This window comes from Lepisosteus platostomus, chromosome 11 (assembly GCF_059453375.1).
Source record: "Lepisosteus platostomus isolate fLepPlt1 chromosome 11, fLepPlt1.hap1, whole genome shotgun sequence".
Taxonomy (NCBI): domain Eukaryota; kingdom Metazoa; phylum Chordata; class Actinopteri; order Semionotiformes; family Lepisosteidae; genus Lepisosteus; species Lepisosteus platostomus.
Genome location: NC_142621.1, coordinates 33037143 through 33063985, shown reverse-complemented (window position 1 = coordinate 33063985; position 26843 = coordinate 33037143). Strand labels below are relative to the sequence as shown.

Here is a 26843-nt window from a genome sequence, read left to right as displayed (position 1 = left end):
ATTAAGAGGTCCTTTGACCTATATTCAGACACCCGTAGTGTTTTCACAGTTCAGTCAAGTTATAGTTCAGAGTCTTGGGTTCGTATGTTTCACTTCCACCAGACTTTAACAACTGCAAATGTGCATCAGTGAGGAAATGTGCAATGCTACTTTATCTGATGTACTTTTGTAAGGCTCGCTGAGTTGATCTTTAACCAATACAAATGCAGCTCTTAAAAGATGGAATGCTAAATCAAGGGTATTCCCTGCTGGGGCCCTAAATCAGTCTGCAAGTGTGCAGTGCGCACGTCACTTACTGCTGCTCTGGGATCTTGCCATCCCCCAGCTTGGCATCGATGCCTCTCTCTGGGTTTATAGTGTTCAGCAGCGTCGGGCTCTGTGGAGGCTATATCTAACACGTATCCACAGGCTGGAGTGCCCAGTGCCACAGTGTGTGCTGCTGGTCTGCATGCAGCAAAGCAACTGGAGCAAATACCTGGAGGCCCTATGGGCTTCTGAATGAAGTGAGTAATGAGCAGCCGGCTGCTGGAATTGGTGCTCTAATTATTCAACGTACTGAGAAGCTAAAAAAAAAAGTCTTGGTCCAAGGTCAGCGTGTGTTCTGCATTAAAGAAACTCATCAGGAGAGCACGTTTGACAAGATTCCTGTTCAATTTAACAGTGCCACATTCATTAAGCAAAAGTTTTTTTTATTTATTCTGTGGAGTTAAGCAATATTTGTTACTGACGAAGGAATTGTGTATTACCCAAAGCACTTGTGATGTGTCAAGTCAAGACAAGTACAGCTGAGCTGACTAAAGATTTGTGTGCCGTGTGATAAGTGCTTAGTAATGGCAGCCCATCTCAAGAATGTTTTGTCGAACAAAAAGCTCTTTTTTATTAGTCAGCCAGGTTCTTGGTTATACCTGGGCTGTTCGGTTTTAGGTGTTTTCATTGCTTAGGGTGTGTGAATGTGTCTGTCTGCTTACGGCCTTTTTTATAGGAGGAAAGGGATTGAATCACAGTGTGTTCTGGTGTGGAGGCAAGCTGGTACACAGAGCTGTTAGTGTGCTGTCTGCAGTCTTGTTTTCAGGCGTTTTGAGGCTAATGCAATTACTCCTAATGCAGGACTCCAGACAAAAAGGACAGATCTCCACTAAGGGCACTCTAGGTATGCCCTGTTTCAGGTTGATTCTGATCATATTTATTCTGGATGATATTTTCTTCCAGCTTTTCATGGTTGTATCAGTGTTTTTTCACAATCGGCTGCCCTGTGCCATGTTTCCCTGTGTTAGAATACCAAATTCCATTTTTTCACTTTCTTTTAACACACTCCTTTTCTGTTAAGGAAGGAATATTTGTGTTGCCTGCAGAGCATTCCAAGTGCCCTGAGCACGGCCAGCTTTGTCTCAGTCTTTCCTGAATGCCCGCAATGTCACTGCTCACTTAAGGGTTGGCTTGACTAAAAGTCGTGGGTACAGTCAAAAGGATGAAGTTTGCAGTTATTCTCTTGCACTTTCTGCACAGTTAGTGATCACTTGTTTAGAATTGCGTAATTATTAGTGCTGCCCAGATCCACAATGATCCCGCTGATCCAGCTTTGCCTGGCAATTCCTTGACCACTCTTGGAGCTGCAGGAATTGTGTACCTGTGCCTCCCAGTCAGGGGGGTAATGGAATATTAGAGAGTAGGGCCTGGAAGCAGAGGAAGTGCTTATCCATAGGCTGAAGGCGGTTAGAGGATTGAGTTCTAGTTACACCAGGAATAGTTCCCACAGAGCAGCACTTTGGTCTTTGAAAGCTGGGAGTAAGACGTTCATCATAGTTAGATTGAATTACCAGTTTTGCGTTTAATTAAATGGTGTATTAAGACAGTACTATTTGCTTCATAGTTGGTTTTAGGAAAGCGCAGAAAAAGGTAAGGCCTCCTACCTTCGTTTTGAGGATTTTTTCGGTCTGTGTAATAAATTCTTCACTGAATTCTACCATTTTGTAATGTAATTTGAATACAGTGACGGTGTCCCCTGTCACCACACTACATCAGTGGTTTCCTTAAATTCTGATCTGGAGACTGGTCCCCCAACACTATTTACAACAGCAACCTTAGAGTGAGTATGAACACGTCCCAGCCTTCCTCAGCTTCTGAAATCTCACTGAAAATTGCTAACTCACCACTGCTATGTGTTCAAGATGGTATGGAGGGGTAGCAGTTAAAACTGTTGCCTCGGAAGTCTTGAGTCCTAGGTCTGGACCTGAATAGGAACATCGTCTGCATGGAATTTGCTTATTTGTTTTTTTTGGGGGGGTTCTTCAGTGTCTTTTCACCTTCAAAAGATGTGCCATCTAGGTGAATTTGTGTCTCTAAATTGCCCTTGTGTCCCACCATGTTCCAGACTCCTGGCTTAGCCTCTGGGACACCGTGACCCTTAACAGCAGTAAGAGGCTTTGCGGAGCTGGTTTGATATGAACTGTAGACCAGCCCACTTGTCTGGAACAAACTATTTTGGCCAGTTAAGTCATTTGATTTATTAAACACTTGAATAGGCGGTAATATAAATGGAAGATCCTGTATTTGTGTGCAGTGTTGTTTATGATGTGCCTGCTCTCCTCTGTTCGGTCTGTTCTGCACAACAACAGTGCCCCTTTCCCTGGAAAAAATACTCATTTTGTTTATTAAAACCCTCAGTGTCGCCAGGCAACCTTAACACATGATAACAAGCTCCTATGACAGAGTGCCTCTTTTACAGACTCCTCGCAGGCTGTCTGCACTCCGGCTGGAACTCTTGCACCTTTCGATTTCTTTGGCCTCGGGTTGACCCGCAATGCCAGCAAAGCAGAAAAAAAACTGACAGAAATGGACCTGTTCCAGTTATGTCTATGATGCGATGGCAGATGAATTTGAAAGTTGCTGCCTTTATCGGCGAATCCATTTGGTTTCTAATACTTTGGTGTCTCTTGACATTGCGTTAGGGGCTCAGCATGCTGTCTGTGAGAGCAGGGAGAGACCCTGAACTTGTCCACAGTCGTGTAGAGCAAAAACAGCAGTAAGGCAAAGCGGACTCGTGCGAGTCCAGCATGATGCAGCCAGAGGCCGGTGCTTCTCCTCAGTGTTTTCTACGAGAGCTCTCACCAGAGAAGGCTCCATAGCAAATATGAACTTGCCTTAAAAGCCAAAGGGCTGAGTGTTTTTTATTTATTTTAGCTGTGTCTCACATCTCTGTCTAATCTGCTGTGCAGGAGAGGTGCTGCTGCACATGATCCAGCTGGAGGCTGCTCTTCTGTCTGGCTGGGCAGCAGGGAGCTTAATGGTGTAGCCTTGTGCCAAATCTCATTCAGTTACAGTCCTACTGATGGTTTCAATTATGAACCACATGGCCTCTGATCATTTTGATTAGGAGAGACATTGATCTTTTTGTAGATTTCCTATTACTTTTGAATAAAAGGGATGTTTGTATTTTCTGAAAGCATTTAATTTCAGAGAATCTCAATCCGTGACGGTGCTGCAGTTCGCTCTTTTGTAAACAGATTTTTTTATCACTCACTGTGTGATAGATACCAAACACATTTTAACAGTCGCAATATTCACAGTTCAGAGTTCTAAAAGGCATGTTTTGTACACTCAGCGGTTAAAGGGCATCCTCATTTTTCAGGGAAGAAATGTGTAAGCGTGTTCCTAACCAATGCCCTTTGACCTCTTCCAAAAAATTATTCCAAAGAAATAATATAAAATGTTTTTTCTGACTTTTCTGTTGATTATTGTTGTTTATTAATACTATTACCAGTGCAGGACAGCTGACAATCTATGAATGTACCATAACGATGATTGATTTAATGAAAGACGCGTTACAAGTCTGTATTTAAACAGCTCTAGGAATGTATGATGATGCTGTTATCAAGATCTCTGTCCCTTTTCATGAAGTGTTGTGCTGAGAAAGATCAATGTAGAGTTCATTTTGCTGGCATCCTGTTATAACGGCTAGATTTTAGTCTTGGTGAAGAGCCAACTTAGTGATCTTGTGCAGATCTTGTACTTAAGCGATCGTGCTGCCTAAGTCTGTCACTAGCAGAACAGAATTACTAGGGAATTTCCTCAGTTACTGCGCTTCTTACCTTAGTCAGGGATATTACGGCTTATCACTGCTCCAGATCTGACCCTGCAAATGCATATGGCCAAATGCCGCTTCTAATCCTGAAGGGCTGCTTATTTATCCTATCTGCAGCACCTTAGCCCCTGTTGTGATTAAATACAGATTTCAAGGCCTTACAGTTGAAGACTTCATTCCCATTCGCTAGTTTTCAGTTTTGTATTTCCTCTCGCCCAAAATTCTTCTCACCGAACACATAGTATTTTACCAGATGATGCATAATATTCATACATTTTAATATTTTAACTTTACACCTGTTGTTGCAAATTCACTCAGAGGTAACAGTCTTGAAATTTAAAATGCCTTAGCCGGCTTTGGCAAGACCCATGCTGCACATAAAACCTGAAATGGATCAGATTGTCCATTTAGGAGTCCATTCCCTTTGTGCTGGGCCTCTCTGGCCCCCTTCAGCTGCCTCTTAAACCTGTGTATTTCATTGAGGGCCTCTGCAACCCACCTATTCATCCTTCTTCATAGGCTTTGTACACAGGATGCCTGGAAGCACCGTTCGAGCAGGCTTAGTAGATCAGAGCTGCTCTGGAAATGTTCCTGCACTTCCTCGCTGGGCACAGAGTGGAGGGGCTGGGTATGGGCAGATAAAGTGCCGTGAATAACAGCCGTCGTCAGGCAAGACCGACGGAGTTATGCGAGGGTCTGATTGGGTGTCCAGCACACTTGCAGGGCCGTGCGAACAGGACTGTCATCACATTCTCTGGTTCTTGTTCTCTGATAAAGGTCTCATTAAAGCTGAGGAGACTGCATGTGTAGGACACACATACCAAGAACCACTCGTGCCCACGCACACACCTGCAGCAAATCCCTAGTTCACAGGAAAGGAAAAAAGACCTATTTCTTCCGCCTCTTGCTGTGGCTTCTTGACTTTTCCGGGGGTCTCGTAGCAGATTGTACTGATGAAGCATAAAATCTCCGGCTCTCGGGAGGCTGGTGAGTGACGTGGGCGTCGCAGCTGCCTGAATGTTGCCTCAGACCCTACTGGAAGGCAGAGGAGAGGTGAGGGTGGAATATTAATGATATAAAAACTCTGTTTACATCCTGATTTGAAATGTTGGGTGGCTAGGCCTGCTGTTCCTGGAAACCAGAGCACACAGAGGGCTGGTACTGCTATCTGCAAGGTCTTGGGTAGTTTATCCATAATTTCATTTATGAAAAACAGTGTAAAGGGTGATAAAGATTTCCTGTCCATTCAATGTAACAGTATTGTTTAAGAGTCAGGAAACGCAGAGCAGTCTGGGCAGAGAGCAGATTGCCCGACACAGACAGGGCATGTTACCACAGCTCTGCCCCGGGTTCAGAGCAGTCTGGGGGCAGAGCGCCTGACACAGACAGGGCATGTTACCACAGCTCTGCCCCAGGTTCAGAGCAGTCTGGTCTGAGGGCAGAGCACCCGACACAGACAGGGCATGTTAACACAGCTCTGCCCCAGGTTCAGAGCAGTCTGGGGGCAGAGCGCCCGACACAGACAGGGCATGTTACCACAGCTCTGCCCCAGGTTCAGAGCAGTCTGGGGGCAGAGCGCCCGACACAGACAGGGCATGTTAACACAGCTCTGCCCCAGGTTCAGAGCAGTCTGGACAGAGGGCAGAGCGCCCGACACAGACAGGGCATGTTAACACAGCTCTGCCCCAGGTTCAGAGCAGTCTGGACAGAGGGCAGAGCGCCCGACACAGACAAGGCATGTTAACACAGCTCTGCCCCAGGTTCAGTGCAGTCTGGTCTGGGGGCAGAGCGCCCGACACAGACAGGGCATGTTAACACAGCTCTGCCCCAGGTTCAGAGCAGTCTGGGGGCAGAGCGCCCGACACAGACAGGGCATGTTAACACAGCTCTGCCCCGGGTTCAGAGCAGTCTGGACAGAGGGCAGAGCGCCCGACACAGACAGGGCATGTTAACACAGCTCTGCCCCAGGTTCAGAGCAGTCTGGGGGCAGAGCGCCCGACACAGACAGGGCATGTTAACACAGCTCTTCCCCAGGTTCAGAGCAGTCTGGGGGCAGAGCGCCCAACACAGACAGGGCATGTTACCACAGCTCTGCCCCAGGTTCAGAGCAGTCTGGTCTGAGGGCAGAGCACCCGACACAGACAGGGCATGTTAATACAGCTCTGCCCCAGGTTCAGAGCAGTCTGCGTAGCGGGCAGAGTGCCAAGACCAGTGATCTCATGGGAGAGGCTGGAGTGAAATTCACAGGCACATGGCTCTTGGAATTTGTCAGTGACCTGAGGGTGTTGGAGAGCAAGGAGTGCCAGAGCTGATTATAGCAGCTATTTGTGATGTTTTTTTCTCACCTGGTTCATAGTTTCATCGTCTTTCTCAGTAAGTGTAGTGATTTGTGCTGGGTCTTTCATTTGTGTCCTGTTCCTGCTCCAAAGATAAGCTGCGGCTGCTTGGGTTTTTGTCAGTTGTTGTAATTTGCATACGTTAAGTTTTGATATATTGATGTTTGTCTACATGCATATATCCTAGGTACTCCTTGTAACCCTGGCACCAGCTTTGTTTCGCTCTTCAAACTTAGTTGTTTTCTGCACATGCTATCTTAAACTGTGATTGAAACAGAGTTTGACTCTCTTCATTGATATAAATATTTGTGGACCCCTTCCATATAAATTTACACTCTTCCTTTCTGGATAGGATTCAGATTCTCCGTTACTTTGGTCTGTTGCTGTACTGTATACTCTGAAACATGACTTATTTCTGCTGCAGCATATCCTTGCTCAGTGAGGCACTCTTTTCAGGGCCCTTTCAAATATGTTTCTCTGCCACTTTTATCAAATGCAGTATTTCTGAAGAATACAGCAGCAGTAGTTAAGGACTTTGATTCTTATTTTGTTTACTGCGTTTGCTTATGTGTTGTACAAGAAGCTGTCCCCAACCAGAAGTACAGAAGCTGCCTGTCATCTGGTAGAACTGGTAGGACCATGTGAATGAGATCTCATTCCCAGAAGAAAGTTGCTGTGAGGAAGGAGCCAGCTTTCCTGTGCTGGACCACCACAGAGTGGGTGTGTGAGCAGGCTAGCAGATCGCCAGCCCTCTCATTGTGTGAGCCAGTGCTGCTGTGACTGCACACGCCCTGGCCACCTCTGTCAGCACTGTGCACTTGCCTGGGATACTGGCACCATCTAAGCCCGGTAGTCAGCAGCACAGGACAGCTGCTACCTTTCTTCCCTGTCCTGCACTTACAAGATTTCCCTCGGTTCCACCTTAGCTGAGGCAAGAGGCCCCACCTTGTGACGACTCGGAGTACTGCAGACTTGTGGGAGAGACGGATCAAACTGCGGTCTGTTCTACAAGTGGTGAAAGGGAGTCATTAAACTATTTCTCTAATACACTGATTCAGGGAGTTGCATCTGTGTAGGAGAGCCATAATAAACTATTGACGTTGTATTCACACTTTCACATTTTTAATGATAACTGTCTTTATGTGTCATTTTCCCAATTGCTTCACCAGTTGGGTTTAGGCAGAATTTTAGGGAGACCAGATTGTTCAAGCTCAGAGTCTCTTTTAGCCTTGACACTGGGATTCATATCCCTTATGAGCAGTGCCGTGGTGTCTTTAATGACCAAGTAGTCAGAACTTCAGCATGGAAGTCTCATCCATGGAAAGGCTCCTCCTTCAGCAGTGTCCCATAATGAGAGTGATGGGTTTGGTCAGTTTTGGAGAGCGCCTCCTGCCGATCCACCATCCCTTACAGCGGCAAGCTGGCTCTCCCTACAGGTCTCCCATTCCTGGACTGACCAGGCTCAGCTTTGCTTACCTTCTGAGATCTGATGAGATCCGGCTACAGGCTGCTGTCAAATGCTTTTAAATAGAAGTATTAAGATGTACAAGAACACCCCTTTCTACTGTGGGACGGTGCAGCCTGTAGGACTGACCGTTTCCTTTCATAGCTGTCGCTGTGAAACCCAGGCCTGTGCCTATGTTGTGTTCTTCACTTGTCCATCCAGTCAGTAAAAGAGAACCCCCAGCCATGTCTTCTCTTAACTTCTTACTTGTTTTCATGATATCCTGGCTGTCTGCCTTAGTTGTGCAATGTTTCTTTGTGGTTTAAGGGCACGGTTGCTGTGTCACTCTGTTGCTTTTTGTAGTCAGGCCACCCAAGTATCACGAGTGCTGCAAGCAGGTTACTTTTTATAAATCGTGTATCCAATGTTCTGCGTGTTAACATTCTTATTTGATTAATTGAGTTGGTGGGGTTTCTGCACTGCGTGACTTTAGGATGCCCTAAGCAATATAATTTCTGAGCACTGTGTGAGCCTCTGTCCTGTCCACAGCAGTATCAGGAGTGTGTTCCTGAAATGCTCATGTGTTTTCTGTCCTTCCTGTTCTGATCACAGCCTTCTGATTGGAGACAGACTGCCAGGCAGGGGGAGCGGGCAGAGCTTTGCAGCTGACATGCTGATCTGACAGGCGGCTGGTAAGTGACCTTCTGGGAATGAGGTTTGTATTGAATGCTCTGTCATTACTGTAACAGCTCAAATTAATGGCCATTCCTTAGGGATGACTCACCACAACCAGGATTACAGCTGTATTGCCAGGTTTAAAATAAATTAGAACTGTTTAGCACTTCTTTGTTACCTACTCTGACAAAAACTGCAGAACTAATAAAACCTTTGACCCCTACTTATATTGGTGTGCGATTACGGACAGGAGGAGAGGGCTGTGAATGTTTCTAGACTCCCCCAAAAGGGTAGAACAAGGTCTTTTTTGGCAGCTAAACAAGGATACTTCTATAAGACCATCAACTTTTTTTGTTTTGTTTTCTGAGTAAAGGCAGGGCTTCCTTCACTTTTCTAATGGTGCTTTGCGGCTCCAGGTCAAAGGCTCACACAGCCAGACCACTCACTACTTTTTAACAGAGCTGACTGATCTTTAAGGGCTGTGAGGGATACCAGCTCTGTTTCTCTTCAGGAGGAGGGTGCAAGGCAGCATAGGTCAACTGTGTGCTCAGTGTGCACCATGTACAGTTAAATCCCAAGATCATGTTAACTTTTCAGAGTGCTTTTTGCACTTTTTGCATTTTGAAAGTAAAAGTTCTGCCAAGAGTAGGCAGTTTTTCTGACATTTTAAGTTAAGTTCTAACATTTTACTTCATTTCCCTTATGGTAATCCTAGGAATTCAAGATTTAGCTTTTTACCTTTTAGAATAGCGAAATATTTGTTCTATTCTTATATCCTATTCACAATTGTTGATCAGCTTGGCTTACAGCTGCACAGGAGAATGAGGACTTGCGCTTACATGTCTCTGCCATGCCCACCTGTTAGAGCCATTTGTCACTCTGTGAGCTGCAGTGGCTTATGGGAAAGTTAGCACCAGCTGGTGCAGGGCTGCAAGCTCGAAGGCATCCAGCATGATCCAGACATTGTTCTTAATTAACCGGGATACACTTGCAAAATCCAGCCCCAAGGAAATGGAGACATTCAACCAACAGAGTTTGCTTGCTTTTATACTTGTCTAGCAATCTTACCGTATGCTCACTGTGTAAAATGCATGCACACCTTCAACACCAACACGGACGTATGTTGGTGATGATTCACCATCATTAGTACTTCTATGTTTTTCCCTCAACTGTACACTTCCCTTGAAAATTCATTTTTACCCAGGTTGTTTCGATGAAGACATTTCGCACACATAGTACATGTAACGTGTTTAATTTTCTCCAGCATCTCACTGCTCACCCTTTTTTTTGTGGCAACATGTTTATGTTACTCAACAACATGCAACAAGACAGTATGTGAATCATTGAGGGGAAAACAAAACAGTGGTGCAACACTCACAGGAAAACCCTTTATTTCAGTAGCCTGTGAGTAAACTTGTGAATGTAATGGGCTTTTCTCCAAGTGAGAGTCTTGTGCTTTCGTTGTGGTGTTCTAAAACGATTTGTGTTCCAATGATGATAACACCCCACGCTTCAGACATTCGGATGTTCTTACTCTATCCCTCCCCTGGTTATTGAAGTTGTCCCATCAGCTTTTTTGACAATGCCTGCCTGTATATGACCAACATTAAAGGCTGCAGTTGCACAACAACAGGGTGGAGTCTCTTTTGCTAATAGAAGACAAGAGCCGTACGTTCGACGTGTCAGGAGAAGAGGCCCCTTGTGGAAACCATTTCAAACTGTTGGACGATGCCGTGAGCTCTCTTACCACTTTAAATGGCCATTGCGTCTGCTCCAGTTATGAAAGCTGTGTACTGTATGTGGAGTCTCGTGAACGGATCAGTCAGTGATGGTGCTTGCCTGAGCACACGTTGAGCTCTGTGATTGCAGGTAGGAGCCTGCATCAGGTCACTAGCCCACTGCGACTGGGATTCCTCGGGGGTGGTACGTGGCCAAGGTCTGCTGACAGTAGGGTGGGAGTAGTGCCCCACGGCTCTCTCAGCTTCAAGGTGTCTCCTGGTCACCTGCAGGCTTATGTGGGGGGAGCTCCTCTCCAGTATGAGGAGGTGCTGTCTGTGATGTTGTGTTGCCATGCTGCTTGCATGTTAACAGACAGGGTGTTTCCTGGTTGTGGCATGTTCCTGACCTGCATGTTGCCCTGTGTCTTTGCTCAGTGGGACGGATGGCTGTGCTGCCCCGACCATGAGGTAACTGCTGCCCTTCTTGTGCCACGAGGAGACGGATGGTATGGGAATGATGGACCTCCCCAATGGGCAGTCACATGTCGCCAGCTTCACTGCTACTGCATCAGAGGTGAGTGACAGCGCAGGGCAGCAGGGCTGGGGAGGGGTGCATTGGAAGACAACTTCTCGCAAGTAAAACAGGATAAAAGACTTCAAATCCTGATGAAGGACAGGGGCATTCACAATACAGCCTCTCCAGTCAAGTCTGGCCTAGTGTCAACTCCTTTATTATTTAATTGAGCTCCCATATCGCGAGTTAGGCAATTAATGCACCGACAGTGAAAGATTGGTGCAGGCGATTGTTTGCAAGATCTGCCTCTTGAGCAGTTCTGCTGTAGAGCTTCATCGATGTTTGTTTGTGTGTGTTGCCCACTGTTCAATGCCGGCGTTTCTAAGCAGTGTCTTTCAAGAGAATGTTCTAATCGCTCTGCAGGGTGAGATTTTTTGCATTAATTTGTCTAGATGTTTTCTCACAGAACTTAATTTGTTTTTTTGCATGTTACTGTTTGTATCATTATACCATTCTAAAATTCAAATTCTTTCACGTTGGACATGCAGTAGAAAAAGCAGCTTGTTGATGTCAGTTTTATTTTTGCGCCATTTATCCTATACCCCTTTCCGATTTCGAGCTCAAGTCTTGTCACAGTTCTCTGTAAGCCTTGGGCCAACATGGCATAGACAAGAACTGTACACTGTCCTGTAAACCGTGAGCTTTTCAACCTTTCCTCATTTTCCACACTATGGCATACAGTACAGGAGAGTGACAGAGCTCTAACAGCACGGCGAGCTTGCGTGAGACAGTAGTGGACTGTGCTGTCAGCTGGCCCAGTGTGTGGCAGTGCTGTCTGGGGTTACAGTGTGTGACAGTAGGGGACTGTGCTGTCAGCTGGCCCAGTGTGTGGCAGTGCTGTGTGGGGTTACAGTGTGCGTGAGACAGTAGTGGACTGTGCTGTCAGCTGGCCCAGTGTGTGGCAGTGCTCTGTGGGGTTACAGTGTGTGACAGTAGGGGACTGTGCTGTCAGCTGGCCCAGTGTGTGGCAGTGCTGTGTGGGGTTACAGTGTGTGACAGTAGGGGACTGTGCTGTCAGCTGGCCCAGTGTGTGGCAGTGCTGTCTGGGGTTACAGTGTGTGTGACGGTAGGGGACTGTGCTGTCAGCTGGCCCAGTGTGTGGCAGTGCTGTCTGGGGTTACAGTGTGTGTGACGGTAGGGGACTGTGCTGTCAGCTGGCCCAGTGTGTGGCAGTGCTGTCTGGGGTTACAGTGTGTGACGGTAGGGGACTGTGCTGTCAGCTGGCCCAGTGTGTGGCAGTGCTGTGTGGGGTTACAGTGTGTGTGAGACAGTAGGGGACTGTGCTGTCAGCTGGCCCAGTGTGTGGCAGTGCTCTGTGGGGTTACAGTGTGTGACAGTAGTGGACTGTGCTGTCAGCTGGCCCAGTGTGTGGCAGTGCTCTGTGGGGTTACAGTGTGTGACAGTAGGGGACTGTGCTGTCAGCTGGCCCAGTGTGTGGCAGTGCTCTGTGGGGTTACAGTGTGTGACAGTAGTGGACTGTGCTGTCAGGTGGCCCAGTGTGTGGCAGTGCTCTGTGGGGTTACAGTGTGTGACAGTAGGGGACTGTGCTGTCAGCTGGCCCAGTGTGTGGCAGTGCTCTGTGGGGTTACAGTGTGTGTGACGGTAGGGGACTGTGCTGTCAGGTGGCGCAGTGTGTGGCAGTGCTGTGTGGGGTTACAGTGCTGAGAGATGGGTGAATGTGTGCCGGTACCTCGACTCGGATGGTTTTAATGGGTCCGAATGTTTTTTTCCCCAGAAGAGCAGCAGCTCCGAGTCTCTCAGTGACAAAGGCTCCTCTGAACTGAAGAAGAGCTTTGATGCCGTGGTGTTTGACGTCCTGAAGGTCACCCCTGAGGAGTATGCCGTAAGACATCCGATTACATGTTTCAGTTGTAGCCCTGTAGCTGAGGGCACTGTGACTAATGTCAGTGCCTCCTGCCGGGAAATGTTTTACTGAGAGTCTCCAATTAGACTAAAACCAGAGTGAGCACAGCATAAGGAACAATACTAGACTCTTGGATGTGAATGTCTGTAATGATTATTCACCCGTTCAGCTGACTTTATCCATGAATTCGAAAGCCTGTCATTATTGCTGGCACGCTCTTCTCACTGACAACAGACTGGCCATTCTTCCCGTCTGGCATGGAAAAGGGGCTTTTTTTTTTAAACACAGCTTGTATATCCTGTTTTTCCCCACCGGCGCTTGGATATCGTTCTTGCAATTACGGATGCAGGCCTGCTCTGGCTGTGCCATGTCCTCTCCCCCAGTGAGCGGGGCGCTCTGTCTCCTGGTGGCACGCGGGAGAGGGCAGCGGATGTGAGAGCGATCTCCCCACCTCCCCCTGCCACTGCAGCTGCATGCGTGTCCTGCTCTCAGCTCAGCAGCCAGAGCCAGAGAGCACAGAAAGCTTCTGCTCTGTCTTCCACATTCTGTGGTCACCCAGTAACCCAGCAGGCTCCATTTAATCACATTTTTTCTGCAACTTTTGCGCTGGTTATGGAAACAGGGAGAAATGTGTTCATCATGGGTATTTTTTTTTTCCCATCCAGCCTTTCATTTTTAGTAAGTGGCTTTTAGGGTCATGGTGATCTGGAGCCTAGCCTGGGTAGCACAGGGTTCGAACCAGGACCATACCCTGGGATGAACACTTGCCCATTCAGGACATGCATATTCAATCACACATACTGAGAGACACCTGTCACAATTGAAGGAAATTGGAACACGCACAGAAAACCATTGTGATTTTGGGCAGAACGTGCAAACTCCACATAGAAGACTGTCCCAATATTTAACCCTAGAGAGTGGGAATCAACTGCTTGCATCCATATCTGTGACTGTTTACGACGACAGTAATCAGTGGTTATAACTTAAGTCGGTTATCCCTGAGGCCTTACTTCAGAGATAAAAGTGCTGTGATTCATATTCATATTGCAGCTTCTCTGATGGAGGAAAGAATGAAAAACACTATAGCTGACATAAAAACCCCATAGTTGTAACTCGACCACAGTTTCACAGGGTTTATCGTAAACTACATTAATCACCGAGTTGTTCCAGCTGTGATGTCATTTTTTTCAATGAAAGAATTAAAATATCAAAGCTTTTTTTGTTTTGTCCAATAGGGTCAGATAACACTGATGGATGCTCCTGTGTTTAAGGCCATTCAGCCTGAGGTGAGTAATAACTAAGAATTCCTTGAATTTATATAGTGCTTTCTTTTCAAAGGACCCAAAGTGCTTTACACATCGAACAGAACCCTTCTCACCCAATCCTGAAGTACATAGTGACATGTGGCTGCAGTCAGGCACCATCAACCCCATTATTCAGCAGATCAGGTAGAAGATTGAGATACCAATATACTTAGGGAGCCCACATTGTATATGCCCAGGACAATTGCGTTTACACCTCTGTTCCATGACCTTTCGTGATCAAGTAGTCAGGCCCTGCACCTCCTAGAGCAGTCACCATACTGCTTTAGTTTTTGGTTTGGTTTTGTATTTGGTTTGGAAATTCGTGTGCCACTTATACCTGCCACTTTGTTTTCCTGAGAGGTCTCCCATCTCAGTACTTATCTTTGGTGTGATACGAAAGGAATTTGTGGCACAGCCAGGCCTAAAAAAGAGATCAGATGGTGTGATTAAGCTTTTCTACCACACAGTGGTGCAGGAGACATCAAATGTTTCCATTCATAGTGCTCTTAGACATATCCCTTCGGGTGCTACAGAGCCCTTAATGAACTGGAAATCTGATACAGATTTCTTCACAATCATATTCCTCAAAAATAAGCCAATTTGTGATCATTTCTTAACGAGATCTTTCGACTCCTTTGACTGCGCATTAACCCCTTTCCTGTTCCATCTGCCTTATTTGAAGAGAATGTAAGTAGCTAGAGCATTCTCTTGGTCGCGGCTGTTCCTTCTGCTGTTGTTGTACTTGAACTATCCACCAGAGGGCAGTGTGTTTCAATCCAGTAGTCATACAGAATTGTCCTTGAGCTCAGTCATCATCGCTACAGCAGTTGCGTTGACTTAAAAGTGGCTGCTATCTGCAGTCCATGTGTCACTGCTTTATACAGCAAACACCAAGACTCAGCAGAGCAGTAAACTACTCTTGTTTTGATTCCCCTCCCCCTTAATAAGGCAGGCTTAATAAACAAGGCTGTGGAAGCAGACTGTATACATTAATATAAATGAATGACACATTTTCGTCATAAAATAAGTCATGTTTTTTATGGTACTTGAGGGTTAAGGATATCCTTCTGAATCTGGAACATTACCTTGTGATCTGAGGCTGTCTGTTTTCAACCAAAGGACTTGGCAAATAAATGCATTTTAATTTTCAAACTATTTTGGCTTTAGCATAAATGTGAACAAATTAGTATACCTAATTGCTTTACTCTTTCTGGCAACTGAAGAATTGTGACAGTCAAATAGTTTTCTGCAGGTTAACCAAGGCACAGCTCCTATAAGTGGAACTGGCTCTTGGCACTTTTGGTGCCTTAAATCCTCCGGTCTTTCTTATTCTGACTTGGTGTAGTCAACCCGCATTTCATCAGCCCGTATTTCAGGCTCCCAGGAACTGACAGACTCAATAGGAAACGCCATCGTGTATTTAAATTGATCTGCTTTCCAATGTGTTTTAAAATATGTATTTTTGTGGAGCTTTGCTGCAGCTTTGTTATTTTATGGGATTCTTTCTCTGATCTTCATCAGGCCAGGTAAAGGAGCAGGTCAGTTTTCCTGTTTCTTTTTGCTCTTCTCAGGAAGTAAATAATGCGTGCTGCCACGCAAGTTTGTGTCACGAAAGTTATTTTGTGCATGTTGTGTTTATTGCTTGTTGTCTTGTAGCATTGTTGGGGGAATAGGCAAGGAAAGAGGGTGACATTATCGGAACCTCTTAACTTGTATCTGTAAAACCATACAATCAGTTGACACTGTAATATGTGGAGGTTCGTAGACTCATTTATTCACCCAGGCAAACCCTTCAGGCTGCCTGCAGTAAGCTGCAGCTCCAGCTGTTGTTCTTTGAAAATCTGTTCTGTTGCAGACAGAGCTAACTTGTGTTTAAGGCTTGCCACATCTGGTCTGTAAAATCATCATGTTCAGACACCATGTGGGCTAGTATCTTATAAGTCGTTCCAGCCTTAATCAGAAGCACAACAGACATTTGAACTGACCTCTTTCTGCTTCAAAACTGACCCTCTGTTGAACACAAGTCTCTCTTTTTTAATTATTTTCTTTTGTATGCATATGTGTGAAGGTATTGGACATGTGTCAATGCCTCAGGTCAAATGGTTCTTTGTCATTGTTTCTAAATATAATTACTGACACCTTAGTTCCCTCACTTATTTTTAAATCCCATGTTTCATTTTCAGGGCTTGAAGTTAACAGTTGGTTTCCTCACCTCTTTCACTTAAGCCTTTTCTTGCTGTTTTAATTTCAGAGTTATACCTTAAGAATAATTATTCTAATAATTTTGTGTAGGGTATACCTTATGACAGACACAAAACTATTAGTTTGGTTTTGCCACTGTTAGGCTAGAAATCACCACCCGCAACAAATTTATAATAATCTGAATTAAATCATGTTTCTGGTTATTTTCATTTTCTTTTTCTGCAGTATGTAATAAATGATACATGCAATATATTTTTAATACTATTGGGGATACTTTACATTTTTACATAGCTCAACTATATGTACAAATTTAATTTTTTTCAAGCATTATTGTGTACCTCAATACTGTCTTCGTGTGTGACTTAATTCTGTAAATGGCTGATGAAATTTGAAATCAATTGTGGTAACTGCCAGATGGGATTGAAAATAATCTCCGCTTTCTGCTTGGTCTTACCACAAGAAGAATTTGATAATATATACAGTAATTCGGTAATGTCATCAGATCGTCAATGACAGTGTAGATTGATCTTTGGAAAAAATATATGAATTTTAGCTCATTGGAAAAGCAGCAGATTTGTAACCTGTTTTTTCTAGGTTTAAATGATACCTGTCTGCGTCAGATATTTTAATAAAGCAATGTTCGGTCATTTACCGAATTTCTCGTTCATTTAAAATAAATTAAAATTATACAGGCATCTCTTATTGAATACTTCTCTTGATAGTGTTCTGAAAGAGTGGGAGGTCTACCCTCCATCCAGCCTCTGAGCAGAAATCTCATTGGAGAGATGAGCTTCCTGATGGAACTAGAAAACCCCCGTCTTGCTTGTTCTTGGAAACTAACTAGTTCCTCTGTACGCTAGTGTACGAAATGTCAGGGAGACCAGGCTCGTACTGGAAGAGATACTGATGGACCAGTAGGGGGCACTTTGGAATTTCAAACTGATGTGAGAATGCTCATAGATTGTCTTGACATACTCTGCTGTCGATATGGAATAAGCTTAAAATTCTTGATGTTATAACTGATTTCTCACAGTTTTAATAACTGAGTTTTGGTAAACATTGGCTTCAGATATACAACATGAGGAAATCCCTCTAAACGTCATTATGCCCTACCTTGTCAACCATTACTGACCCCCAGCAGCCCCCAGACTAACCTGCAACACCTGACTCTCCCTGCACTGCCAGGGTGAGAGAAGGGACAGTGCTGGGATACTTGACCCTGGCTTTATATTGTGTATTACAGCACGCCAGGGGCTTGTACAGGCTTTAAGAAAATCGACGATAAATATTATTGTTTACTGGATTTGAAATCCCCAAGTTCCTCTTATACAATGAAGAACCCCGAGCACTGATCATTTATCAAGTGTAAAATCAGTCTAAACCTCTTAATGAGATGATGCAGGTGTAAATAATTGCTGTGCTCTAGAAAATATAATCGGAAAAAGAGCTCGAGAATGAGAGAAAATTACATAACCGATTAAAAAGTATATGAACACAAATTAAGAAGACTAAAGCACAGTCATTTCTAAAATGACTTTTTAGACCCTTATTCGATTTTGTATTCCACATATTAAATACTATATGTGTTGTCAATGCCATGTTTCTGCCTGTTGAGTCAACGCATCATTGGGGCTCATTGTAAAAGGATGCTGGCTCAATCGCTTTTTTTGTGTGTGATGAATGAAGCTTACGTGTTTTGCCAACAATCAAGTCTGATCGGGCTTCCTAGTTTGCCTGCTAGGACGAACACGTGCCGGAACGTGGGATCGGCTCTGCAGTCCCTATAGTTCACGGAAGAGAGCCCTGCAGGCTCCGGTCCTCCTGCGGAGCTGAAGAGAGGGTCTGCCGGGGAGGGATCTGCGGCGCGAGGGTCTGGCAGAGCCAGCGGCACATGATGTTTTTGTTAGAGAAGGAGCACTGCTGTGTGTGTGTATGATGGAGCAGTCTGAAGTTTCCAATCCTGCAGTTCTCTCTCATTCAGATTTATAATGGAAAAAGCACATCTGTGCATTAGAAAGAAAAAAAGTGGGGGCACTGGACTATTACTCAGTGTCAAAGCATTAATAGTAAATAACAAGCAGACTGCCTGGTTTTTCCCAGGTCTGCAGTTTTCATTACAGGCAGTACATTATGAGTAAAGAGTTTTTGTCTTCAAAAGCAATGCTCCTTCATAATGTTAGAAATATAGGCGCTCTGCTGCTGCACTGTCTCTTGAGCTGACCTGGAGTACCTGGAAACCTGGCCCTGGTTTTCACTCTGCTCTCGGATACGGCCAGAGCAGCGTTACAGTAGCCAGTGACAGGACCTGGCATGGAGCTAAAAGACAACTAAGTGAGATGTTTTTTTTTTTGGGGGGGGGGGGGGGGAAGCCAGGCTGATCTGCGTCCTTGCCACGTTGTCCCAGAAAAATATGCCCTGTCCTTGGTCGTGGATTTATCAAGGGCTGTATTTTTCCCAAGATGGATACAGATGTGGAGGAGCATTGCTGCAGTCCTTCTTTACATCTCTGTTTAACAGGTGCCAGTCTCTGTCACTTTAAAACAGCACTGTTAGGAGCTCATCCAGGGTCTGACATGTTATTATCATCACATCTCTTTCTTTCATTGTAACCGGTCCTCTGCTTGATGGTGGTATCTGAGGAAGTGCTGTAGGTGACGACGAGTCAGGCACACCACATGCACTAAATCATGTGGGTAAAGAATTTGCCTTGGATAGAGATTTCTTCTAAATTAGCAGTGTGTAGATAAGATGTGGACATTCGTTTTCGCTCCTAAAGTGATGGGCATTGCAGAGAGAAAGTAATATCAGTGGATGTGGGCTAATTTAAGCCGGGGGGTTGCAATAACTTAGTGAATTGAGATGCACCAACTTGCTGTGCTGCTGGAAATCGACTTTGATGTTTATCTTAATGACGCATCTTGCATGGAAAATAAAGCCCTGCTTGACACGCTCGGAGAGCACTCGGATATTCCTGCAAAAGGATTTGTTTTTCAGACTAGAGCAATCTCTATTGTCTGTACTCCCATAGCAGTGAGCAAATTTATCACTGCGAAGAGAAACGGTTTTGTTTCTGGCCTCAGTGCTGGGCAGGATGTAGAAATCTACTCGGATCCCTATGGGTTATTTGGCTTGTTTTGGTTTCTGGAAAATGTAAAACCATCTTAAGGAAGAATGGAGGGAGACGTGTTGGACGGCTGAAAAGTGTAACTCGTGCAGATTTTTCTTGCAGACCTTATAATCTGAATTTTATTAAATGTTTGTTCAAGGGCATGTCTGGTTTTCTTTAGCAGTGTGACGATAGCTTGATGGTTGCTCAGCCTCAGCTGGGGTGGCAGTGGCCAGGGGCAGAATGCAGAATCTCTGTTTCAGGCTGGTTTAGAGTTTTCCATTTTAAATAAATAAGGAGCACCAACAGCTTTAAGTGGGAAGTGCTAAGATGTCTGAGTAGGAACGCAGATGACTCGATATTGTAGTTGCGTAAATGATGGTTATTTCTTCCAAATCTCTCTCAAATGAGGTCGGAAGCTGTTCAAGTATGTTTCGCCTTGTCATATTTCCTTCATGTAACTGATTTAAATGGTCGCAGTAATGACAAACAGCTGTCGCGGGTGGGTTTGTTTGAAAAAACGAGCACCTTTTTTTTTCACCAAGTAACTAAAAAAAAAAACTGTAAAGCAAATTCACTTCGGCTTGTTTTTCAGATAATATTTCTTTAAATAAGTAACATCAAACAGGATTCAGTTTTGTAGCATAAGGGGTCTTGAAGCCCGTTGATGTCTGAAAGTCCTGCACTTGAAAGCGAGATGTTTTTAGTGAAAGAGACGCTGAACTCTGGAGCATGACCCACACATTCTCGTACTGGACACGGGTGACAGGTTAATGCACATCTCTCTGTTATCCACTCATTGTTTCCTCTTCCTGAAAATGTGGCTATAATAAGGACATCTGGTCATCTTGTAAAGCGATCTGAAGTTTCCGTGCCCCAGCTTTAAACTCATAATCGTCCCTTGGTTTTGATGCGTCTCATAGAAATTCAAAACTAATTATGTAAGAAAACATTTTTTTTACGTGCGGCATTTGAAATGAGTGGTGTGGAGGCTCTGTTTCACTTCATCTTGCGCCCTAAGGATTTCGCTCTTTGATTGGAGCAGGTGGGTGACAGGACTGTACCTCACACACGCTGTTTTGTATCTGAGTCCCCTGTTGCAGAAAATGTTCCTGCTCACTTTGAAGTCTCTTCCAGCACTGCACGATCAGCTTTCCATGAGCCTCCTCTGTCCTGAGTACTGCTCAAAACCGCAGGCGCTCTGAATGGACCCACAGTTTTATTCTGCTTCACGTCCCTCAGTTTTCATCATATGGGCAACGTTCCTGTCTGGCAGCCTGAGTGGAATTTAAACTGGCAGTGCATGGAAGACCTTTCCAGTCTTTCTACTGGAGACAGAGTGGCAGATTTAGCCTTTTTAGCATTAATTTAATCAAGCCGGTGAGAGTGTTTTGTCAGAGTTACCAATTCCATTCCCGGTTTTTCCTTTCAGTCCCCTGTCTGTTTGCATTACATTTGTCACTGCATGTAATAAGCATCAAGGTCTCCTTTCCTTGTATACTGTAACAAAAGAAAAAAGGCACAGATCTTTTGCTTTTTCACTCCCTGGGCCATGTAAAGCGGATGATCTGATTGGCAATGAAGTGTAGGCCTGTTGCTCGAGGTACTGCAATGTATAGTCAAGAAAGAGGTGGCTTCACTGTAACATTCTGAGCTGGCAAGAGCAGAGAGTGTCTTGAATTTAATAATAATAATAATAATAATAATTGCTTACACTTATATAGCGCTTTTCTGGACACTCCCCTCAAAGCGCTTTATAGGTAATGGGGTCTCCCCTCCACCACCACCAATGTGCAGCATCCACCTGGATGATGCGACAGCAGCCATAGTGCGCCAGAACGCTCACCACACACCAGCTATCAGTGGGGAGGAGAGCAGAGAGTAATGAAGCCAATTCATAGATTTGGGGCTTGAAGGTGACCGAGGCCAATTTAGAGTTGATATACTGGCACATGTCGAGCTCATGGAAGTCAGTTTGTGTTTTACCTCCGTCTGAGGTGTTGCTAAAGCTCAGGCTTCCTCTACACTGTGTAAGGCTGAGCAGTGGAGATTTTGCTTGCTAAGCATAGTGTAGCAAATTCGGGTTCTCGGACTTGTGCCCTCGTCACATGGGGTCGAACCCGGGTCCCCGGCGTTGCTCAACAGGGGGTTTTGCTGGCTGAGCTCAAAAAGACCTTCCTCAGCCCGGGCGGCTAACCTCCCTGTTATGCGCAGCGGAGTAGAGGCCCGTGCCATCACCGCGCTGCAACCGGCTCGTTCAACCTGTATGTCGGCTGTTCGTGACAATAGCTTAGCTTTATGATTGTTTTTTGCCCTCTCTAACTTTCAAGCATCTTTCTAATAAATCCTTACAGCTCTGGTGATACTCCCTGGAGCTGGCATGGGCAAGATTATCACACCCTGTCTCCAGGGCTAGGCTAGAGGGCAGAGCTGCTTGTGTTCGTGGCTGACCCCTCGGTCCTTAGACTGGCAGTGCCTCCAGGCAGAAGCTCAGGACTCGGACGTGCCCTGAGTTTGTCATCCCGCAGAGCTGTGCGCTAATCAGTGTCATGGCTCAGCCTGAGGCCCGTGGGTCTCTGTCTCTGTAAGGATAATGTCATTTCAGCTTGACATGCATAGTTGAGTTTTACATGTTACTGCTACTCTGTTCTTCCCACCCTTTCTTTGGAGAAATGAACTGGCAAGAATTCACAGAACTGAAGGGGTCTCCTTACGGAAAATGATGGACTGAAAACTGTAGGAAGAAACTGCTAATTTAATTCACAGTGTTTACTCTGGAGCATTTCAGGAATATTTTAGTTTCATTTAATTAGAAAGACAGCGTCTTCAAGACCTCAAGATTGCTTTTAAAACGCTTGTTATACACATACCCACTGCTTGATCATGTGCGTTTCCTACATTAGGTCAGGAATGCAAAATAGAGGAGAAAATGAATTATGTGAACCCCTAGCCTCAGCTCAGTGGGCTCTAAAACAGCAGTTCTTTTAAGGTGTTTTTCCTTTTTAGTGCTGACTCCCCATTGAATCCAGCTGGACTTGAGGATCTCTTGATATGAAGAGGGGTGGCTGAGCCTGCTGTGGAGTCTGGGGGAGGGGGCTTTGAAATGCACTGAGCTGCACTGTGCATGTCCTGCTCAGCGGGTCTTTGACACAAGGACAACACATAGCGCACTGTTGCCTTTGATTCTCTCTGGGACCACAAAAGAAGTGTTTATCAAAAACCTTCTGGCAGCTTTTTATTGGCAAAGGGACTAACTGGCTCCTCCTGATATTGACATAAATCCTTGGAAAACCTGGGTCCTAATCTAATGTCCAAGGCATGCTCACATAGCCCAAAAGAGGCCTATCGAGTCAGCCAGCGACCTGTGTGCTTTACTGCTCTGTTAAACTTCATTGCAGCTTTTGCACTGTAGTATAAAGTCATCAGTCAATGCTGCTGCCTAAAACGGCCTATTTTGCGTTTCGTGAGCTTCTGCTTATTTTCAAGTTTTCATTAAACCGTTAATATAAAAGTTAACAGCCCCATGAATAAGTGTTATTTCAGGTTCCTGCTGGTTTAATGTGTTGTAAAAGGATATTAAATTTAGTTTTAGTAAAACTGTGAATTTTACTATTTCCGTTTGTTAAAATGGCATGAATGCTTTTGACAGGCAACACTACATGTTGTAGCAGTCCTGAAGTCCATTACTGCAGTTTGTGACAAAAAATGTGCTTTCATTTTTCTTAAGCTAATGGGCTCATTTTAGTGCAGAGATTTACGGGCAGTGGTTTACTAGTAGTCTCAATCGTTGGTGTTGTTGCCTCTGAAAAGTTTGATTTTATGTGTTAATTGTGAATCAAAGGATAATTTGACATTCTACAATTTATTTTTACTGCCAATATTTTGGAGCGCAGCCTCATAGCCAACCATATATTAAATCCAGCCTTGCTGCATAACAAATTTCTGGTGGTTTTCTTCCTGGCTGGTATTGTGACTGGCAGGCAGTGAAGGCCTGTATGTTTGTCATCTTTTGTGGTGTTTTTTCCCCAAATAAATTTAAACCCTCAAGGTGAATATTTGATTGCAAGGGGTTGCAATGTCAGCTGTGAAACCTGGCACCTCCTCCTTCCACGTGCTTCGGATTCATCACCCCTCCCCACTGTACCTCCGCTCCTGTGTGCTTCTACAGCTCTGACCCTCGCTAATTGAATTTTCTTTTTTACGGCCAGACAAGCTAGTTGTTTCCAGATGGTTTTCAGGCTCACAGATTTGTTTAAATTTGTATTAATTTGTTTGGAAACGTAAATCTTCAGGCAGTTGAGTCGACTGAGACTTTTAAAGCACTAATTGAGGAATTGAGGTCTCTGCAATGTTTAAACTTAAACTGCTATACTGCGGTTTTCATGGCCTTGTGTACCTTCACAGGGGTGTGCTATTTGCAGAGGGAGCTAATAAAGTTAGAAAAAATGACGTTTGTTTAAACGCAAGTACTGTAGTACGCAGGAGAAAGTAATACAGTAATATCTTGTGAAACTGTCCTGCCCGGACACTCACTCAAAATGACCCGTGAGTGGCAGGATTAGATAGACATGTTGAGTACCCAGGGAACAACTTTTGTGGCTGGAACAGATGCAGGGGTGGTACAGGAGTGCAGTCCTTATCTCAGGTTAATACAAACTTAAAACCAATCCATTTTTACTCCAGGAAGCATGTACTGATGTCGGTTTGTATTTCCCTGTAACACGAGGGATAATCCACCAGCATTATATGAAGCTTTTAGTTAATACCTAATAATTCCTTGTGTTTCTAGATCTACTTTCATCTCATAGTATGCTGAAGCACTTCACATATAAGAGGGGACCCATCTGGGGGACACAGCAGATCAGGAGAAGTGAGAAATTGCTTCATCCAGTTGAATTAAAGGGGAATTTAAAGAATGACAGAATGGGGGTATTGCCAGAACACAGGGGTTACCACCACTACAGTTTATAAAAGTGCCATGGGAATCTTTAGTGACTTTTAGTTGGTTTAACATCTGATCCAAAGAATAGCACCGCCTGGCTTGGCAACTCCAGAGTGCAGAGTGCCACGTACCGAAGAGGTTAGAGTTGGGTCGAGATCTGTTCGTGTGTGAGCTGCAGAGAAATAAAGCAGATTAATTATAAAAGTAAAAATAAGACAAAATACCATGTTTTGGGAGGACTGAGTGAGAGAACAGCCATGAGCCATGTCGGGCAAGGGATGAGTAAGGAGAACAAAGGAAAGATTGTGGAAATGAATAGAGATGGGAATCTGGGAGCTGAGTACCAGGGACTGTGGGAGGCAGGAATCTGTAAATCAATGGAGAGATTTAGAGAGATTTTGTTTTCTTAACAACCCATTTGCCTCATGTTCTGTTCTAATTCGGCTGACCAAAACAAATTTGTTGTTCAGCTACTGCCTTTGAATCTTTAGTAGTGTGCAAGTTTAGTATGGAATAGTGGATCATTCTGGGAATTGTCACAAGTTAAATCAGGGTTTAGACCCAGTGATGTGGCTGCCCCTGGTACTTCTCTGCTTTGTATTCCAGCAAAAATTGTTACATAGTATCTCACTGCAAACCGCATCACACTCAACAAAAGTTCTTTGTCACAACAATTTCTGCTCAGATTTTCTCAATGAATATTCCTTTTAATTACACTGTATTAATCCATCGTAGCAACAGCTGTTGCATTAGGTTCTGAGATGTTAATGCTTAAACATATAATTGCAAGTCAAATACAGTTTTTAAGATGGATTGCAAGAGATTATTTTTTCATCGTTCGGATCGTATTTTCATTCTGTACCTTGTCCAGGGATGTGCGTTTAACTTTTTCATTGAAATCTAAACACTGTCAACATCTAAATAATTATTCTTGATGCGAACAATACTTTTTAAAAAGAACTCTTTGTCTGGCGATTCATTCTGAAATAAGAGTGTGCAGGGTTTTTTTTTTTTAATTTATATGTCCTGTTCAATCAGGCAGTGACTTCATTCTCGTATCTCAGACTTCTGCAGTTCTGCACAGCTTTGTTTTCTCTGAGGGCCCAGCACGGCTTCATAACACAGCTGCAGGAAACCAGTGAAGTGGCCAAGAGACCAAGGGTAGCCTCTACGTTAAATTCTTGTACCAGTTTTATTGGTACACATTCAAATTATCGTTTTTTTGTTTCACAGCTTCATGGGCCTTATGTTTTGAAGTGGCCGACTGGTTTGATTTTATTTCAGCTGTCCTTTCATTGCTTGCTGCTGTGTTGCACAGTCACGGGTTCAGAAAGTCTCCTTCAACACATAAGGCCTATGTCACAAAGTCCGAAGTCTCCATGAGATGCAATGATATGGTTCTTGTATGAAAGTGTCGCTCTCCAAGCTCGTGTCTTCTGCTTCTCCACCTGGCGCACTGAACTAATCTGCCCTTCCAGTTGTCTAAAATGTTACCGTACCTGACTGAATTCTCCACTGCTCAGTCTAAGTTTACTGTTGCTCAATCAGCTGAACTCCTGACTCCTATATGTTTCCGCCCCACCGACCTGGGTTCGAGTCCCGCATGTCTCTACAGTTATTTTCTTAAATTGCCTCTCTGGAAATGAATAAAGTGTTTTGAATTAAAGAGACAAATTACAAGGTATTGCACAAGTACAGTGTAGAGCCTCCCTCCATTAGCTTGGGAAGACTTTCTTTTAAAGTCAGGAGGATTTACAAAGGTAGGTCAATGACCAACAGAATTTGTTTTGGAAAACAAAGTTTACACATTTTTGGTTTCTTTTTTGATTGACATCTTTGGTTTCACATCTGTTTGGAGTTTATACTTTTGAAGGACTGATTCAAAATAAATGGATTTCATTAGCCAAATGATTCAGTTGCTCTGACGTGCAGGAGATTTTTCCTTCTCAAGTCACTCTCGCAGAAACCATTCTGCTCTAATGCAGAGAGAAACCGAATCTGTTAGAGTATGAAATCCACTCGGTTAAGGGTGGAAGCAGGTGCGTGCCATTTAACTACTGTCAGGCATGATGTTAGCCCTATATTCTGTTGATAACTTACTGAACAATATAGCTGTTGTTAATTTTCTGTAAAACTGAAATGTTTTTCCCTGTGAAAAAGAATCGAATGCTGTCACTGCTGAGTCATCACAGTTGAGATATTGCTGCTGCTCCTCCCTGCCTCCCTCTCTCTTTCCCTGGTGGGTTTCATGGTGAAACCTTCTCCTCAGTGCAAGCGTGCTGTACATAAAGAGCAATTGGTTGCCCACACTTAAGATAATTAGTTCTTTAACTTCCAGTGCCTTATTATGTAATATGAACATCCTGAACTCATTTACCAAAACTAAAGAGAGAGAGAAATTACAGGGAAATTGCCGTTTAAATTCTGGTATGTAAACTTGAACGTCAGTAAAATAAACCAGCAGTGTTAAGTGTTGGTGAGTTTAAGGTTTGGAATGAGCAACCCATCCAAATATAACTGCTGTGCCTTCAGCCCTGAGTCTGGCTGACTGACTGTGGTCAGTGTTCTCCTCCTTCTCCGTGGGTTCACATATAGAC

The 26843-nt window shown here is 44.4% G+C and overlaps 1 protein-coding gene across 8 annotated transcripts in view; it reads left to right on the top strand.

Moving 5' to 3' along the window:
• The window catches only part of ralgps2 (Ral GEF with PH domain and SH3 binding motif 2), a 112497-nt gene that overhangs the window by 18695 nt on the left and 66959 nt on the right, over positions 1–26843 (top strand). For 7 of the 8 annotated variants that reach the window (XM_088599288.1, XM_088599281.1, XM_088599284.1 and 4 more), the window contains 4 exons: positions 8474–8553; positions 10690–10828; positions 12564–12671; positions 13928–13978. In XM_088599288.1, the coding sequence (XP_088455414.1) occupies positions 10763–10828; positions 12564–12671; positions 13928–13978 (225 nt within the window). In that variant the 5' untranslated portion in view covers positions 8474–8553; positions 10690–10762. The remainder of the gene's footprint in view (positions 1–8473; positions 8554–10689; positions 10829–12563; positions 12672–13927; positions 13979–26843) is intronic. The other variant, XM_088599287.1, reaches the window with a different exon arrangement.